At 41.3% G+C, this 17,143-nt stretch overlaps 1 protein-coding gene across 1 annotated transcript in view; it reads left to right on the top strand.

Annotated features, from left to right (window-relative positions):
• Positions 1 to 17,143, top strand: part of CREBBP (CREB binding lysine acetyltransferase) — a 1,189,106-nt gene that overhangs the window by 1,134,669 nt on the left and 37,294 nt on the right. The window contains exon 23 of the mRNA XM_086939791.1: positions 5,595 to 5,876. Coding sequence (XP_086795917.1) covers positions 5,595 to 5,876 — 282 coding nt within the window. The remainder of the gene's footprint in view (positions 1 to 5,594; positions 5,877 to 17,143) is intronic.

The following is a 17,143-nucleotide window of genomic DNA, read 5'->3' as shown; positions in this document are numbered from 1 at the left end:
GATACTCCCAGAGACAACATCCAGGGATAGTAACAACATACAGTGTAGGGAAACTATGCCTTGAATGGCTACAAACATCCACACTGGCACAAATTAAGCAACACTTATCTTTACTTAAAGATGGTGCTGACTTGCGCGATATCATAATGGGACCACGCAAACAGCGTAAAAAACGTTTCATAGCGGCCAGTATATACGCTGCTTACAACGAGGCATGGAAAGTGACTCAAATTGAGACAGCAGAAAAAATACGAGAAATTGATCGTATTCATTTGGAAAAATCACTTTGTTGTGGACAATGGGTTAGTGACTCTGTCCTCCAGAATATATTCACTGGACAGTATTGTATCATCTGCTATCGATATAATAGACCAGGACTTGCTAATCTTACAACATGGCCAGTCCCAATTACGTTCTATTGTACTGCTAGGCTGGACGTTGCAAAACCTGCGTTCAGGTTATGTTCCATGGCGTTTAATCAACACAACGTCATTGTTTTCTATCTTTAACCTTACTGATAAACAAATCAGTTTGGCACAGAAAGGAGAAGACTATACAATCCTGAGCATTGAAAAACTCGAGAGATTACCATTGACAATGTCAGAAAGACCTGTCATTGAATGGATAATACATGGAATAATCACAATTCCGATAACAACTTTCCAATTTAAAAATTGCCTAAAGTATATACCAGCAGGCCAGTATGAAAGGTTGGGTAAAGGATACATTAAGTCATCATGGAAATTACCTTATACACATACATGTTATAGTGACAATAACAAAAATGTATTTCTTAGTGGTAATGAGTGTACACAATCACTAAGCGGTATACTTTTGTGCCAAGGTATTAACTTGCATGGGGCCTGTGAGGGGACTTCAAATAACCTTTCATGCCACCAGCACGGCACACCTGCAACACAGATAGAGCCATTCTTTAGACAACTTTCTAACGGGAGTTACGTTCTAATAACGGATCACAGCTGTTGTGGTTTGGTGCTAGGGAAAGCATATCTCTTAAGCGTCAGTTCCATGGTCATTTGCTGTATGCAAGCATTGTATCCAAATGGCCCTGGAGACTCAGAGTCTCTGATTTGGCCTCCGTTGAATATCTCTTCTATACGAATTGATACTTTAAGCAGAATAAAGTCTGTGCTTTTACAGACAACAGTGCCCATCACGTCATCAAAAGAGACGTATGATCTCCAAGTTGCAAGGACAACTGCAGAGATACATACACTTTTATCAACAAATTGCCCCGTGCATTTTGTAGAAATGTTAAGCCAAATCCTAAATATGTCGAATGCCAGTGGTATCTCGTATGTATTTAAGACAATTTTTTTCGGGACTCTTAACACGCTTCGAAGCAGTCCTGGGCATCTTTCGCAATTTTGTCCATTCCGTCTTTGGCGGCCTACCACTACTTTTGGGACTCGTAGCAGGGATTTTATTTTTGACCCTTCTGCTCCGATATGGCAAGCCAAAACGCAGACATGACTCCGGCAAGGATAGAAGAAACGATCCTAGCAATACGCTACCGGGACCGCATAACTAAAGTCCTTGGACTAGCCCGGCTAAGAGATCAGAATATGACCTGGTTTCTTTCATTCAGACCTATATGGCAGACCTGCATCTTACCTGTGCTTCGATGTATGCTATGCGGAGAGGAATGCGTGTTAGACACCTGTCTTGCACTACAATCAGCAGTACCAATGGATATCGATACTTTGCTAAGTCCAGTAACGGCTCATGCATCGTGTTGTCCCCAGCGGTTACCAATCCTGATGACGGCATTCGTTGAGACTCCTGCACTACGATTAGGTGGTGGCAGTGAAGCAAGAAATGAAAGCAACATCACCCAGGTACGACCCTCTGTGAGCATTGCTGATCATGAAATCGATGATAGCAATCATTCTCACAACTGCCAAGTTACAGCATTATCAAACTTGGTCGAACTGTCACCTGAATACGTTTACCAATTTTTGTCTGTCTGAAATGATGTTCTCCCCTGAACAGAAACAATAACTTTTTGGAAAACAATCGGGCACACAGCGTTCACATGAACTCTGAATTCGGCCTTCGGCTTTGATAAACAAGAGCTACTATAAAAGTATGGAACTATTTTTTCCTTCGCTCATCATGAAATTATTTTTGCCAAAATTCCAAAATATTTACCTTTTTTTTCTGGCACACGTACTTTGCTTAAAGTAGAACTATTCATAAAGAACAGAGCTTCTATTTTTAGTAGATCTAGAGACAAAATTTTATCTCAGCCTCTAGCACATTTTACAGCAATTGTATTTATATGGGATGAAATAGTCTCGCCCTTCTTTTCTGTATTGAGAGACATTTCATGTGTAATTTTTCGCAAATCGTTCAGTTGATATACATAAGCAATTTTTCTGAATGACTATACTGCTTAAAAACGTACAGTACCTATTATTATTTTCATGTATTTCGTATACACCATTTCAAATGCAAAACGTATTTTGGGGTGGGTTGGAATACACATGCATCTTTATTGCTTAAGTTTTTAGTAATTGATGGACATAAAATCGTGGAGTGGGTGATGTGTTTTATCTAGGACCCCGATCAATATTGTGACCTTATGCCTCTATACGGCTATAATCAATAAATATCCCTATAATGGCATAATAGTCAGAGCCATATTTCAGTAACTCTCCTCTGCAGTCCATGACACAACAGAAGCTACTTCCTTAGATTCCTAGAGAGCACACCGAGTTCTTTCGACACACCAAACCCCCAGCAACCTGGGAAAGCCCCACTTGTTTTTTTTGGATTAGTAATAGAGCTCCTGCGAGCACTGTAAGAACGACCAGTTCTTAGTGACATCTTTATTGACGTCTTATGTCCAAAACTTACGTCAAACTTGGCACCTTTCAGGTATAAATATACTAACGTTGCCTTAAGCAAAGACACAGTGGTGAATACTGGAGCAGAACAGCTGTCCCCTTGCAGAGGCGAGAAGCCCACGGACGCTGCCCCTCCTCTTTGACGCACTGAGAAAGACGCTGTCTTTTCTCCTGCCGAGAAAATCCAGCTCCGGCGTTTCCAGCCTACCCTTGCGGGTGACTGGGATATCGGGTCCTGAGAGTGGGATACCAGACCTCCTACATTCTATTCCAGAGGTACGGTGCTGACTAAACCCTTAGAGAGAATTCTTGAACCAAACTCTTGGCAAAGCCAACTTAACTTAAACTGGTACTTACTTACTCCCTCCCACGTATTCGGCTTAGGTCAGGTACACCGGGGTAGGCGTAGTTAGAAGCACCAGTTGAGGTCGTTAGCCAATGTATATATGAATGTATATATTTTATTCATTTTAACTATCTTATGGCTAAGAAACCATATCAATGCTTTTACAGTATTATTTCGTAATACTCCTTTTACTGTACGCACTTTTCATTATAACAAGTCTTGCAATTGTGGCAATTCATTTCTCTTGCATGAGAAGGAAGACTGCTCAATAAATAATATCTTTTATTGAAAACGCCCGGCTCTCTATTCTCTGCACCCTGGTGAAATTAAATCTGCACAACTGACTGAGTGAAATAGCTGTCTATTGTTTCACACAACTCTAGAGATTGACTCTTATTCTGGGGAGCAAAGTTGTCATGTTTATGCGGTTGTCGGAAGCTGAATCCCTTCTTGTCTGAGCCAGGGAAGCTGATCACTTCCTATTCAGTCAAGAAAGTTTCCCGTGACCTCTGAGCTAGCTGGCGCAAACCTAAATTAAGTCTAACATAGTCAGTAGAGACCTAGAAGACCTCAGACCTACGTCTACACTGCTGTTTGTTATTCCAATACGCAGGGCCTATAGGGAAAATAGGAACTACACTACACTGCCATTTGATGATACAGGTTGTACTGACATTTCATATTAAGTGGCTTTGATGTCACTCTCCCATTCTGTTTGCGATTCTCCTTGTAAATGTTTTACATGATCACAAATAGTAGAAAATAATTAGAATTACAGTAGCAGCTTCAAGCCTATAAACGTACTGGGGAGATTGTGGGGGTGGGGGAGGGGGGACAGTGGTTGTGAAAATTTCTATTGCATGTTTAGGAAAGACTGGGTTTGGCCTGAAAGATGCCATTTCTGACATTGAGTAAATGAATAATTCGAGAACAGCACATCAAGTATTTTGTGTGCTGAAAAGCATCTACTTTTGAGTTGCTAGCAGACTTGCATAGTTTGTTTCTTTCCGACTTGTCAATGAGCATAGTGCTCACTTGAAATAATCCCCTTGAATTGCACTGTCTTACCAGAGTTGAATACTTTTGGCAATCATTTATTTCTTTATTAAAAAAATATAATGCTTTATATGGCAAAAAATGTTGCATTTATGTGCATATATATACATGTGACAATGTAAAAAAATATTTACGAAGACCACTTCTACTTGAAGGCCTCCATTTCATTCAAACATCTCTAAATTCATTTTAGTAAATAAGAAAGACATCCCCTCAAAACCCTAAATATGATTTCCAATATTGAAATCTGTTTCTCAAAAATTCTCTCGCTAATTACAATGTCCGTTCCTTTTATCTGGTGCACTAACTTTGTTTCCAAATGTTTGGCAGAATCTATTTTCTTGCTTTCATCAGGATGGTCAGTCAAAAATGCCTGTCTTTAAAATACATTGCCATTTATTTCAAGTAGTTTCCTATCAGATATGGTATTTTCTTCAGTTTGAATGAATCCATTATCATGCCATTTTAATGTTTGCTTTCTTTGCCCAAGGCAGTCTCTATTATTCATCTCCTCTAGTTTTTGATCTTCTTTTTCTCATAACCACATTTTATTAATTCCCATTTCAGAGTCGAGGTTCCAGAATTATACATCTTGTATCATTTCAGTCACTCTCTCAATATTTCATGGGTTGATTTGAATCACATAATTTGCCTATTATATTGTAATGGTCCTCCAAACTCCATCGTGCAAATTATAAAATTAGATAGTGTAACTCACGCTGCAAAGGAATTTAGCAACTTTGTACAACATTAAGAGGGGTCCAGCTATTACAAAGTTGTCACAACCATGCAAAAATAAGAAAATACATAACCTAAAATATAGAAGCAGTCTTTCTCCCCATTCACAGATGAGCAATTGGACAAACAGCTGGAGAACACCAAATATATGCAACTGTTGCACATTTGAAAAAAGCCTGAAAATTCAGATTTTCTAAATTTGGAAAGATGCATACAGGATTCATTACTGGGGCACCAAGCAGGGGTTTTAGTGCTCTAATAAGGCAAAAATCGAAAGCCTAGTCTCTTTCCCCTGATTACCTATTACGCTGTGTTAATAAAGCCTCTTGAGGCAAGGATTCTCAGTAGGTATCAGCAAACAGACAGGAACAGAAACCCACTCTTCACTGCTTGTGATACATATTGGTGTTTTACCATTTATCAAGTGCTGTTTTGTACAATAATGAGAAGACGGAGGTTTGCATCTGGAAACTTCAGGCATTGATTTTAAGTGCTCTTGTCTGCAATTGAGAATAGGCAATTTTCTTTTAGACCAAAAATGCAGAACTAAGTGTAAATGTGAAAATCTTTTCTGCCCCTTCCAGGTATTTTTTGTGATTCATCTGCATGCTGGCCCTGTGATCAACACCCTTCCTCCCATCGTTGATCCAGATCCATTGTTGAGCTGTGACTTAATGGATGGCCGTGATGCCTTCTTGACTTTAGCAAGGGATAAGCACTGGGAATTCTCCACTCTGCGTCGTTCCAAGTGGTCCACAATGTGCATGCTGGTGGAGCTACACACTCAGGGACAGGAACGCTTTGTCTACACCTGCAATGAATGTAAACATCATGTAGAAACCAGGTGGCACTGCACCATCTGTGAGGTAAGTGTGCAAAAGACCTATCTAATTGATCCACATTATACTTTTTTTCAATTTGATTTATGGCAAATAACAGACAGTTCAGGAGGAGCCAAAACAATACATCAGAATCCAATTGAAGCCTACAAGCAGGAACTCAGTGGCCAAATAGAAAGTCAGATTTCTAGTGTACCCAGAATGTCTGAAGCTAGTTCAGAAACATTAATCACCCTGCCTCCTGTTAGAGGTTGCCCTGAATGAAAGTAATGTACAGGCAGCAAACCATCCTGCAGAGACATCCCTTAATTTGCATTGCATCTAATAAGATTAGATGGAAGGACATGGCACTCTTTCCCATATGAATCACCACTGTATGGATAAGGTGTACCATCCATACAAATTCACCTACAATACAGGGTCATGGGAAGTCAAAAGGCCCCTGGACCTGCTGCATTCTTGAGCCTCTTGTTAGATATCCCCAACGCAGACCTAAATCTGTTAGCCAAAACACTAAGCTCACAAATAATTGATGATCTCGGCACTATATTATCCTGTATGCATAACAGATGTATTTACCAGCAATGCCCAGTGTAGATCACTCTATCACCTTGTGCTTTCCCTTCAATATTTACTGATATTTTAGATTCATACAGACTAGAGAGGAATGGAAGAAAACTATTTTATTCAGGGCATCTCTATATGGGCCTGGTTGTCCATCACAAAACCTGCCTATTGCTCCTTCTCCTTGTTTTTTTCTCCTTTGCCATTGTTTATCCATTTAGGAATCCTATCAGGTTTAAGAAAGCCACCCATATGTTGCAATTGGGTACATTGTATCATTAGTGCCTCTTTCCTCCACCATCATGTATACAATTGTAATCTAACTGATAATTTCCTCATGCCATTCCACAAACATCAGGTTTCTCTGCATAATCCAGTCTAGAAATCAGTTATTTCAACAATTCCAAGGCCAGGAAGATAACTTTGTTTTGTTTATGAACGCTAACATAGAAATCCTAGGATTATGACGTTCTGTCAATTTTGTATGATATTTGATCAGAAAGAGATGCTATTTCTGGAAGAGTCTTCGAATACAGATTCCTTACACTAGAATATTCTCCTGGCATTTTGTGCACTATCTCTGTGTGCAGGTACATGGCGCCAACGTCCGCACTGGATGTGATGTGCGCGTGACACCCCAGCTCTGACATCAGTTTCTTTCTTTCTGTAAGAGATTTCTAGAATATCACCCTGGGGCAGACTGGGTCTGGAAAATCTTGGGCAGTATCCTTTGCGCTATGGTAGGTGGCACTGACTGCTTCGCGTTGACATCGTCCATGCTGAATGTAATACACATGATGCCTTTAAAGGTATCGCCCGAACGTACAGACATAAGTTCCTTTCTTTCTGTGCCAGCAGTTACGGATCTTCAGAGCTTCCTCGGTCAGTTTTTAAAAACTTTTTATCAACTGTTGTCTAGCCATTATTAGGTCTCGCCTAGCGTTGGAGGGCGCATGCGCTCCTCGCTCTGCGAGGCGTCTTGTAATCGATAAGATTTCTGAAGGGGACATGAAGCTCGCCCATCAGTTTCATTGGCTGGCGTACTCATTTATGCTCAACGCTGGCCTCCGATTGAAAATAAGGCTTCTTTGTTACCGCCCTGTCTCCTTTTGGCCCCGTCCATCCCGACTAGATAGTTTCCTTGAGGCATTACCCGGTCTCCTTGAATTAGTCGGTGGGCACTTTTTTCTCATTTGCGCAATGTCGACAGCTTGTTATTAGTTGTATGTTCATGCTCAGCGCGGCTCCCGCTTCAAGGACACCGCGCTCCATTCACAACACTGAAGCAAGAGTCTTCTCTTTTCCCTCAGCCCACAGGGAGTTAGTTGTGCCTCTCGCACTCTCTCTCTCAGGGTCCACCCTCCATCGGCCCAAGGTTGACTCTCGCTTCTCCCCTGGGGAGTCCCGGTCCCTCATTAACCTATGACAGTCCCTCCCGGTGGGGGTTGTAGTTTTCTCTCTCTCTCCTTCTCAATCCCTTCTAAGTCCGGTCCTGTCTCTCTCTGAGGGAGAGTGCGGTGCGAGGGGGAAGTGCTCTGATTGCGCTCCGCTGACAGGAATATTGGGAGGCGGGTCAGCGCTCCCTCCGCGTCAGGCACCGGACCTCCCTGGGCTGACACAACGGACTAACCCACCTCCCGAACCAGACCCAAGAAGCGGCTGGACCGAGCGAGCCAAGCCATGATGTGAAACACCTGAACCGCTTGCGGCAGCTGGCCAACCACACAGCGGGCAGGTAGGAGTGCCCCCTTCCCTCGCAGCTGAGGGGGGTTAATGCGCCTTCTGCAAAGATTTATATGTAAATATTTGCGGCACTAGACCTGAGTTAGGCAGGAGACTCCCGATTTAGTAAGCAATACATGCTTAGTTTTCGCTCTCCCAATCCTAAAATCGCCTCTGCTTCAATAGAGGTCAATTGGAGGAAATTACGTTGTCCCGATTTTTTATTTGATTTTAAATGTACCACTTTCCTGTTGTAAACTATTGGCATGCATGTTTACGTAACTTTCCTGTCCAGAGCGCACTCCCTGTAACGTCGCTGAGGGGGGTTAAAGTGCCTGATGCAGAAATATGTGTGAAAATTCCCAGTCATGTGTACCAACGCTAGTGAGGGATTTAGGGGCACGGGGTTAATGTGCTGAAAGCAGAGCTCTGTGTATGAGGAGAGGTCACAAGTGTAAATATGTTTAGTCCGTATTTATTATTCTAGTTGAAAGTGGATCCTCACACCTCAGCCTCACCTCCGCGTACACAGTCGGAGCTTATTGTGGCACTGGTGTGATAGTCCACGTGAAGGGCAGCTGCAGACACCGTCTGATTAACCAAGCCAGAGATTAAGGTGTAAATACAGAAAGGGCGGCCACAAATGAGACACCCTGCCAACTATTTCTTCCTCTAGGAGGTCTGCCAAAGGCTCCATGTCATGTGTTACTCCTGACCCAATCTTGTTTTTTAATTCCCCGTCATTTTGTATTGACAGGCTTGTAGTTGGAAGCCTACCTTTCTAATTGTGGGACTACAAGTCCCCGAATGCAAAGCGGTGCTTGGTAAAAGTCAGACCTGGTTTATGTCACACATATTATGGATCACTTATCACCTATTCTCTCTCTTTTCACCCCCTTAGGCCTATGGTAGGCCGCTGAGTAAAGCAGAGTGGTGATTTGCAATGCAATACGTCTCGCATTTACGCAAGTTGAGCTATTGGCATTGTAAATGACAATGCCTTTTATTTATGTTTTAAAAACCAAAACATAAATAAAAAGCATTGTCATTTACAATGCAGATAGCTCACTCGCGTAAATGCGAGATCTATTGCATTGCAAATGCTTGTTTCCAGTGTACTACGGACACGTCTCCCGCAATATCTGCTGGTTTTAAATCTAACAGGGAATGTCAGACAGATGTCTGTGACTGACCCCACTTGATATGTCTTTGATGCTTGGAGTCGAGCGACAACTCCAAGTCCTGCGGTGACTGCTTGCGATGAGCCAGAACGCAATTATGGAGCGGGTGATTAGGCTCCTCCCTGCTCTGCATCAAAAGAACCTGCTTCACTTCAGGGTCTTGTGGAAGGTCTCAAACCCATTTTCGGACTTGTTGACATGACCGGTAGTCCTCAAAGTCCAAGTCGTCGTCAGGTAAATCAAAGAGTTCAAAAAGTTGTGCATTGTGGTGCCACTAGACCACCATCCACCATCCAGCACTCCTGCCGAGCTGACAGCTAACACTACTCCGCACCTTTCTGACTTTCCTGGAGCTGGATGACTCCTGGCCAACTTAAGGTGTTTTATGAAGCTATGTTCCTCATATTCGGGAAACTGGCACCCTGTGGCTCATTCTTCGAGCCCCAAAAGAACCAAAGCATGTCCTAACTGGGTTACCTTTGGTGTGTCCTTCATGATGCCAGTTGGGCCCTCTCGATCAACTCTTGGATACGGACTGACTCTGGTCCTGAACGCCATCCAGGCTTCATGCCCCTCTACAGAGTTCTTATCATAGACACGGCTAGCGATGTCACCGACGTGCATGACGTGTGCTACCCTATTGTCCGAGACTGTGCCGCACGGACCCCTCATTGTTGAGACTTGCACCAATTGAGCCACAACATCCTTCTATCGCTGACACAGTGTCCCTGTCCTTTGCTGGGCCCGAATTTGACATGGCCTACATTAGTGAGGAAGCTGATTACAGAACCTTTAATTCCGCTGATGTTGCCCCTGAAGGGAACTGGTATGAGGAGTTGGGTGACGCCACCAGGCTAGACACCTCCCCAGGCTTGCTTTCGTCCTAGCCAGGCCACTGAGGAGGGTCCATTCTTCTTGATGATGAGGAGGAGGGCAGCTGATGTCCTTCATCACAAACCTTCCATCCCTGGAAGTTAAAACTAATGTTTTAACTATGGAGCTTCAGCCTGGGCATATCGGTGCAGAGCCCCTTCTGCCATTTAACAAAGCCCTCATGGATATTCTTCTGGTGGACTGGGACAAACCCTCTTCAGGAGTCCCCACCCTACCTTCAGATTGGCTGTTGCCATCACCCTGCACCAGACAACCTAGCGTTCCTCACCCAGCACCACACCCTCAGAGTTTGATTGGGCAGGCTTCTGTGGCCAAGGTTAACCCAAGTACATTTCCTATGTACTCCAACAGATAGATAGTATAAGAAGGTGGAGACTTTCTACCCACACCCTCAGGGACTCATCTTGGAACTAGAACGATGCAGTTGAAGGCTCTCTAATAGCACAACTTACGGATAATGAACAAATATTTATTTAAGACTTTGACTTGCTCAAACAAATAAATACAAAACACACACTGCTAAGACACATTGCAAACTCCAACATTGTATGACTACAAAGGAGACCTCAATCAAACCAGTTGAAAACATCAGGGAGCACTACGAACAGACTTATCGTTAAACCCTATTATATTAATTACATAAACACAAATGTGAAGTGTGGAAAACTTTTCAGAGTTCATTGGTCTTACTGTGACTGACATAGTGTTGCCCTAGAATCATATGAAGTTCCTGTTCTTCAATTTTGCATGACTTTTATGTTGTAAGTGTGTATGTTTGTCGTAGATATCAGTCACTACACATAGTGATGTGAAAAAGAATGTACTCCCTAATGCAGAAGATCAAATTTGTTTATGGCCCTTAACTTTATTCTCTGGCTGTCGTATAAATAAACTTCATTAACACATCAGAGGGGTAGGAACAAAGGAAACCCTAAAACGGCCTAAAACAATGACTGAGAGGAAGAATGATTAAATTGGCAAAGGAAAAATGAGAAGCAAATGGAGTGAGACCACACTAAGGAAAGCATTTAAAGTGCCAACGGATGGAAAAAGGAAGCATAACGAAAATAAGGCCCAAAAGAACATGGAAGATAAGGAAAAAAGTTGAGGAACAAGAAGGAAAACAGGAATACAGAAAGTAAAGGTGCAAAGAAAGTGTGAAGAAATAAAAGGAGCATAAGAAAAGGATATACAAAAGGACAAATGAAATGAGAAGAATGGACAGTAGGAAAGGCACATAAAATCAATAGACTGATGATGGAAAGAAGCATAAAAGGAAAGAAAAGATGTAAAGGAGGACAAAATTAATGAGAAGTCAATTGTGGTAAATGTGTAGTTTTTAGACTAATTCCTTTAAATTAAGGCGATCATGCATCATTTTGCACCATTTTCTGCAGAGGTAAAGTTCCCATGGCCCTTCATAGGTAGGGTTCCCTTTACTTGCACATTCAGTTCTATGTATGGGTCAATATGAGGATATTTTAATGTTCTGTCTTTGTGTATTTTTGGCTAGGTAATCTGACCCTTGCCTGTCTCTCAGGTCATGGTTCTTAACTTTTTCACTTCTATGGGCCCTTATTTAATTATTACTAGAATCTGGGGACCCTCATTCATTCATTATTGGAATCCGGGGACCTTCACTGAGCCACTACTGGCATCTGAGGACCCTTCATAAGCAATTTTGATTATTTGAACCCCAAAACACAAAAATACAGATCAAGGATTCATCAAATATACAAATGTACATGTTCTACAAGTCACAAACAAATGTAAAAGATTAAAATTTAATATAAGGTTATTGTCTCTAAATTCAATTGAGTCCTCCCATTTTCCGTGCTGTATTCTGTCGATGCTCAGGCACTACTTTCACAAATTGAGGATACCAACTTAATTTTTAGTCTCTAATTTCATAGAACTTTTCAAAAGTTGTAATTTATATTTTTCTTGTTTTATGTTCGGTATTAAGCTGTTGCTATGTAATTTTTCGAGGAGTTGCGAGTCCCCTAGGTAGGGATCTGCAAATCTTAGGTTGGGAACCCTGTCCTAGAAGGACATGTCAGGAGTACTTTATCTAAACCAACAATACAAGTGCCAGTACTGAACTAAGTGAATATATAATCCTGAACAACGATCTGTTATGAATAAAGCATAGCAGTCTAATGTGCCATTTGTCACTAATTTAATCAAATAATTTTTTCAAAGTTTTTCATATTTTTCAAACAGATTTTTGTGCATATCAAAAATATATACAAAATGTACAGCTAAATACAGACTATACAAATATTTACAAAACAGATAAAAAAACGTTTTATTATACATTCACACTAATGCTTTCACGCTCCACACATACAACTTTTGTCACTAAATCCACATACAAAAAACAAACAACAACAAATACCACTGAGGTATGGGTCTGTGTCAATATTACATTAAATCATATAACACAATATACATTTGTCAATTATGGTATGAATAATGCTGGCATTTGATAGTTTTGAGTGCCCGGTTTCGGCGTGATAAACAGTCTTTTTTTTTTTTAGACTAAGGAAGCGCTGTCTGCATTGACTTGGCAACACGCACGGTGAAACAATTGATTTGTAGACCCAGCCTTTTGCATAACTCGGAACCACAATTGATTTCAAAGTAATATCGAAGCCAAGCCCCTGATGAATGTTTATCACGCCGAAACCGGGAGCTCAAAACTATCATTCACGATTGTGAAGACTTGTTCACTTCTGACTGCCTTTCCACACTAACAGGAGATTCAAGAAATCGTGTTTGGTCCTGAGGAGAACCCCGCAATAAGGGGGTTCGAAACGCGTCAACCTTTATAGGTTCAGTGTCAGTTCAAAGTTCAAATTACTGAGCTAGAAATATAAAACGATTTGTTTGGGCAACAAATGCCAGCATTATTCATACCATAATTGACAAATGTATATTGTGTTATATGATTTGATATGCACAAAAATCTCTGTTTGAAAAATATGAAAAACGTTTGAAAAAATTACTTGATTAAATTAGTGACAAATGGCACATTAGACTGCTATGCTTTATTCATAACAGATCGTTGTTCAGGATTATATATTCACTTAGTTCAGTACTGGCACTTGTATTGTTGGTTTAGTTTACATTGACTCAGCCTTGCTGATTAGGAGTCAAGACCCTGTTTTGTTCTCTGGTAGGAGTACTTTATCAGCATCATTCTCATAATGGAAGTGGAATGGCTCCTTTACTGATGATAATGCAATTGGAGGGGCAGTGATACTCTCAATGTATTTATTGTGTTTTAAAAAGTGCAAACATGACCATCACTGTAACAGAGCACTGTATAAAGAGAGCTGATGAAGGTTGCAATATAGTAAAAACACTTGTCGCTTAAGATACGCTGTACATGGAATTCAAAGAGCAAGGTATAACACGATAGGATACAACATAAAATGTGGGCAATGACAGTTTCAAAATAGTTTTTATTTCACGCTTTTCTACTAGTACAGCTTTAACTTCCTTCTTGAAAAGCCTAAGTGATGTAATTGCTGTCGTTGAGGGTGGTAGGGAGTTCCATATTTTTAGAACAGATCCAACAAAAGTGCAGCCATGTGTTTTACTTTTTTTTTATCTGGCTGGTTCTAGTATGAGGAATTTAGCACTTCTACAATCTTCTCCACCTCCTGTTAGATGCTATTCACCATGTATTTAAGACCTGAATTGTGTAGAGCGTTGTGTGTTATGCATGCAACCATCAGTTGAATCCTGGCTTCAACTGGGAGCCAGTTGAGACCTCTGACTGATGGGGAAATGCGTTCATAACAACATATGCCTGTTAAGTCTTGCTGCTGCATGTATTATCACCTTCATTGGGGCTAGACTGGCTTTAGGTAGACCTAGGAGTGAGGCATTCCCATAGTCGATTCATGATAGCTCTAGAGTTGAACCACCATTTCGAGGTTTCCTGCCGTATGAAGGGTTTTAGTTTTCTTAGAAGGTGCAGATATAGGTTAACGCTTCTGGATGCAGCTTGTTTATATTTGAGTCTATAGTGTGATGCTTAGTGATTTTACGGAGCCGCAGATGGTTGTGGCGCAGTTTAGTGAATTTTGGTTGCAAACAAAGTTGCAGTTGTTGCGATCTAAGGGGTAGGAAGAAAAGAATGAATATGGTTAAAGTGTATTTCGTTTTAGATGATTGTTTGCCAGCCAGTCTTGTGTTTTCCACAGGGTTTCATCTAATCGCTGGATATCCTCTTGCGAAGAGAGTTTGATGTAGAACCGTGTATCATAAGCATACATGTGGTATGAGAATTTTGATTATTTAAGGATTTCATTGAGTGGTTCCATTTATAGATTTAAAAGCGTTGGTGAAATTGTAGATCCTTGCGCAACCCCCTTATCGATGTCTGCTACATCACATAGGATGGTGCCAATTTTCACTCTGTCGGATCTGCAAGAAGGAGGTGAACCAGTTAAGGACTATTCCAGATAGGCCCATTCTGAATTCAAGAGTTTCTCTGAGGTGTTTGTGGCTATGTCAAACATCACTGATACATCTAGAAGTATTAGGAGACAGGATTGATTGTGGTCTAGTGATTTTTGTATAGCATATAGGATGTTTAGAATGACGACCTCAGTATCGTGCCTGAAACCTGATTGGTGTTTGTCTAATACGCCAAACTTCTAGATGTGTTTGCATAGCTGATTTGTGGGTGTATTTTTCTATCAATTTAGCCATGAAAGGCAGGCTTGCTACTGGATCTTTCTCGTCAGTGCCCGGTTTTTTTTAGAAGGGGAGATAGTTGGCTCATCTTAAGGCATTCTGGGAGGGATCCTTGTTGGAAAGATGCTTTTACAATTTTCATCCATAAGGGGAGTGATGGATTGGTAGATCTATTTCAGTAGATGGGAGGGAATGAGATGATCAAAATGTGTGGTAGGGTTCATTGACGGAATGGTTTTCCAGATTTCTCACTCAGAGATCTGAAACTGTTCTAGAAGACTGATTTTTTTCTTGGGATAGTTTGGGTGTGTTGGTCAGTATTCTTGCTATGTGATGCAAAAGTGGGGTTGATAAATTCCCTAGGTTCTCCATGTTGGGTACTAGCTTGGCTGGGGATAAAGTTCTTTATGGTTGCGAGTTTATCTTTAAAGAAAATGGAGAAGGCATTGCAGATGTTTATCGAGTTGTATCCAAATGTGGGTTTTGCAAATTTCCTGATCGTTGTTTTATTATGTCAGAGAGTTTCTGGACCTGTTCTTCGCTCTGTCTAGTTGATATCTGATCTCTGTTGTTTTTCCATTCAAGAATGCCTTCTGTACGAGATTCTGTGCATTCTAAACTATTTGAGATTGGTAATGTTTGGGTCCTTCCTCCAAAGTCGTTACAGGTGTCTTTGTTGGCTTCTCTTATTGTTTATTGTGGTTGAACCACGGTACTGAAGGTTTTTGTTTTTGCCTTTTTAGATTTAATGGAGCAGCCTTCTGAACTTTGTCAGTCATACTGCTGTTGTATAGGTGTGTCAGTTTGAGTCAGAGGTGCCAAGGAGGTTTGGCAATGACCCACCAGTTCTGTTTACACGCATGTAATCCCTCACCCACGTTTTCCCCTCTCTTTTGACCTTTGATTTAGATTTTTTGTGTGGATATTTGAAAAACAATTTTGATGGTAGTTTTGCCCAGTCTGTTGGGGTGATGTCCAGCCAGTTTACTGATCCCGGACTAGCAAGGATGAGGTCAGTTGTGGCACCTTTTGAGTGCAGCCACCATTGGTCTTTGTTTCAATGCAGGTTGAAATCTCCTTATAATATTGCATGAGAGAGTTCGGTAGTATTGATAGTGATCAATTTTGTAAGTTGCTACAAGAAGACTGTGTTGTTTCCCGGTGGTGGTATAAAGGAGCGTTTTCGCTAGCTGTTAATCTTCAAGCTTGATTTCAGCTTCCAAGAGTTCAAATAACCAGGTATCTTCTAGCAAGATTAAATTTGAGGTTAGGGAGTTTCAGTAAATTATATCAAGACCTCCCCCCTACTTTAATGTGCGATCTAGATGTAAGATGGCAAAATCTGGGGAATGAAAAGATCCAGTATTAAAGCTGCCCTTGGGTTGAGCCAGGTTTCAGTCAGGAAAAGAATGTCCAGATCGTGCGCTAAGATCACATCTGCTATAGCATTTGCGTGTTTGGCAGTGATCTGCTATTATGAAGCATGTATTTTATGTTTGTTACTGTTTAGTGAGTTACTCTGGTGGACAGTGTGTTCGTTGCTATCAGGATCAGGTTGTTGTGATTGACCTATAGAGGATTGTATCTCCGGTTTTTCTAGATGGATGATGATTGGAATGTTCAATGTCGAGTCAAGGGAGGTTTTCTGTGAGCCCTGAGCAGAGTGTTTATCTTTTCTTCCGAGAGGTAATTGTTTGTTCTTGGTCGGTGAATCTTGTTGTCTCAGAGTTGAGAGTCTGCTGTTGTAGATATTTTTTCTGCTAGATGGGGAGTCAGTGCACTTGGTAGTAAGTGTGTTTCTCTTCTCTAAGGTGAGTAGAAATGATGACTTTCTTCTTGGTCCATTCTGTGCTTCTCTGAGTAGTTGCAAGTTGTTGTTAATATGGTTTGCGGGGAATTTGTGTGTTTTGCACTGACAAATAGCACTATCATTCTGTGTGAATGTTTGAAAATATTTCGGGAATTGGCTGTATTTTCCTTTCTATCACCTGCTCTTTGACTGGGAAATGTTACTTGCGCACTGACCCACTTCCTGTCGTTGGGTAGTTCCTCCTTGGGCTGAGAGCTGTTTGTAGGAGGGTCTAGTTGATGTCTCTGTGGGGCTGTGCAGACTGCAGGGCTGCGATTGTCTTTAGGTGTAGTTCTTTGGGCAAGGTTAGTAGGTTTAAGGCAATGTTTTAGAGACTTAGTCTAAGATGGATCTCTAGGAGGTTTTACAGGGGC

Source organism: Lissotriton vulgaris, chromosome 10 (assembly GCF_964263255.1).
Source record: "Lissotriton vulgaris chromosome 10, aLisVul1.2, whole genome shotgun sequence".
NCBI classification, from domain to species: domain Eukaryota; kingdom Metazoa; phylum Chordata; class Amphibia; order Caudata; family Salamandridae; genus Lissotriton; species Lissotriton vulgaris.
Note: the sequence above shows the minus strand (reverse complement) of the source record. Positions and strands in the feature narration are given on the sequence as shown.